This window comes from Thrips palmi, unplaced genomic scaffold (genome assembly GCF_012932325.1).
Source record: "Thrips palmi isolate BJ-2018 unplaced genomic scaffold, TpBJ-2018v1 HiC_scaffold_18, whole genome shotgun sequence".
Classification (NCBI taxonomy): domain Eukaryota; kingdom Metazoa; phylum Arthropoda; class Insecta; order Thysanoptera; family Thripidae; genus Thrips; species Thrips palmi.
The window spans coordinates 3,480,705-3,483,601 of NW_023144627.1; the positions used below are offsets into that span (position 1 = coordinate 3,480,705).

The 2,897-nt window shown below is 45.2% G+C and overlaps 1 protein-coding gene across 1 annotated transcript; it reads left to right on the forward strand.

Moving 5' to 3' along the window:
• The first annotated feature begins 902 nt into the window (after positions 1-902).
• On the forward strand, positions 903-1,907 carry LOC117644289 (GRB10-interacting GYF protein 2-like). The gene has a single exon (XM_034383620.1). The coding sequence runs from the start codon at positions 903-905 to the stop codon at positions 1,905-1,907; it is 1,005 nt and encodes a 334-aa protein (XP_034239511.1).
• The last annotated feature ends 990 nt before the right edge of the window (positions 1,908-2,897 follow it).

Genomic DNA, 2,897 nt, shown 5'->3' on the forward strand with positions numbered 1-2,897 from the left:
TATTGAATTTCACTACACAAATTTCGAAAAGGCAGCTCTGGACTTCTCCCCAAGCCAAACTTTTAACTTTCCATGACACAAGCTATCAAAGTGGAGTCCCTGGGATATAATTGCATGGGTCGCGGAAATCTAAGATGCTGTACACGGTCTCAAAGCGGGCTAGAGCATTATAAAATGGCGTGTATCAACAATTACCTGTAACTTCCGTGGCACCCTTTACCCAATGTTGCAGCAGCACTAGGTGAAAAAATTTTCCGCTGAAATGTCGGGCTTAGAGTATCATTTGACCCTGGAACGACTTGTAAGCCACAGCAAGCCCGAGTCAGCCGTTAAAGCTGATTTTCACACTTTGTAACTTCCGTGACAACGTAATTTCCGTGATCAAAACACCCACTAAAACGTATGGGAATACCTTATGGCTCATGTTTTTAGGAAGATAGTACAAGGTCTTTACTTTAAATACCATTGCCATCACTCTAGTACCACCCAGGACCCCAATAATCAGAAAAACTTAATTGGATATTTCTCACTTTCGGCGAATCAGAGACTCCAAAACTACCCCGAAACGTGAGAATCGCTCAGCAGTGTCCTCAAGTCCAAACGCCCAGAGCAGTCACCAGCTTCAGTTCTTCACAGACGCACTCCAACCATGTCAACAAACAGCTACGAGTCACCGCCTGCTCGCAATCGGCACTCTGACGCCTCAGAAATGGTCGCGTCCACATAACCTGCAACAGGAGAACCAAGCATGAGTCGAACCGGCCATGAAAGCACCGCCTGCTATGACGAACCGGAAGCAACCGGCCGCCATCTTGTCCTTGCCCGCCATCTTATACCAAAGTCAAACCTTAATCTAAACCCAACTCAGCTACCAAATCGGAAATCGGAAAACATCTGCAAAAATGGCCCCCAGAACTTGGATTGCTCATAAAGGAACCAACGAAAAGGACTCTGCCCGCGAATTGAAGGATGGAAAGGTAAAGAAAACTTACCAAATACCCAAAACCAGCCACCACAAAGAATGGGCCAGGGAATCGCCACTTCAGCCAAAGGACACTCTCACAACGGATACGGATCGGATAACGCCACTGAAACAGAATAACAAGCAAATTAAACAAACCAAAACATCACCGCTAGCAAAACTTTTTGAAAAAGAGGAGGAGAAAGAAAGGAAAGTAAGACAAAAGCAACACCAGGAGCTACTTAGAAAGAAAAAACGGGACGCAGAATTTAGAAGAGAGCAGCTCGAGCAAAGAGAGAAGATAAGAAAACAGAAAATTCAGGCTCAGCGAGAAAGAGAAGCCAGAGAAAGGAAGGAGTATGCGGAGAAGCTCAGAAAAGAAGAAGAGGCTCTAAGCTGGTTTGAAGACCCAGGATACACAAATTTGCTAGGAGCATGGGACTCAGCTTCGGAATCAGAAATTGAAGTCATAAATTTAGAAGAAAATGACTCAGACATTGAGGAAATATACTGCACAAGCCCAAAAACAATAAAACCTAGTGAAAAGAATCCAGAATACGTAAAGCAAGTGTTGGAATGCATGAGGGCTCAAGAAAAGGAAATGATGAAAGAAATAATGGAAATAGAATTCCAGATAAAAGCAATAGAAAAGGCAAACTCACCTCAGAAGGAGCAGCAGGATCAGCAGCCCAAACTCACAGCATGGGAAGCAGCTCAAATTGACACGACGATTCCAAGTCAGCCAGCACAACAGACAGGAATTCCCTCGCAAAAATCCACATCACTGCAGCAAATAAAAACGAAACATGACGATAAAGCAATAGAAAACCAAGCAGGACAGTCAAGGAAAAGAGGAAAATCCAAAAGGTTAAGATGCACCAAGTGCCACTCAAGAGGGCACACTACATCAGAATGCAAACTCACCGAGGTAAACGAAGCCAAGTAGAGCAAGCAGCAGCAGGGAAGTAAGGGACGTCAGCAGCAAGTCCAACGCGTCTTGTCCTCGAGCAAAAGAATAAACTGCTTCGACAACGGCTCCGTCAAGACCAGAAGAAAAACAAATCAAAACCTGAAACAAAGCAAATAATAAAAAAAGGCACTAAATAACAACTGAGCAAGGGAGCGTCAAGGGGGCCCCTTAAGCCCAGTACACAGGCAAACCTTTCTTTAAAAAAAAAAAACAAGCACACTTCCCCAAATTTGGAAGAAAAAAAAATAAAAAAAAGGAAGGACAACCTCACCAAAAACCCCCGTGAAAGGGAACAAAAAGTTGGGGTCAAGAAGTGCCCAACATGCAAGATAAAAGGAAAGGAACGTGAAACAACAAACAACAATCAGCTTCATGAAATTTTATAAAATCGGGGTTTAACATCGAGAAACCAAAAGACACCAAAAGGGAAACCCAAACCCCACAAGAAGCCTGAAGGGCACAGGAAAAGAAGGGAGCATAGGGCAACCAACCCACAAGAAGCCTAAAGGGGCACAGGAAAAGGGGGAGCATATTCCCAACAAAATCATCACCCCTCTCAGAATCACAGAAACACTAGAGTCGCTAGAGTCACTCGGGTACTCGAAACCGCACCAGCACAGATTGGAATCACTATCCTTTGGATCGGGAAATTTGGGGGGAATCCCAGCCCCCGGTCTTCAAAATTTTAAAAGGGAAAATCTAAACAGTTTAATCCCTGCGGGCGGGATGGTTCTTCGGAGTCCGAATCTGACAGAATTTCGACGTCCAGGCAAAGGGCGTACTCTTCGGCCGCCGCAGCAAAAGCGAGACGGCGAGCGTCCCGCAAGACACGCTCGGTCTCCAGCTACAGGACGGGATCAAAGCATAGGTAGTGACGGAGCCTGGGGGTTTCGAAAAAAAAAACGAAAACTACTCCACCCACCTGAGCTACCGGGACATCAGTCAATGGGAGAGGGTCCATAGCAT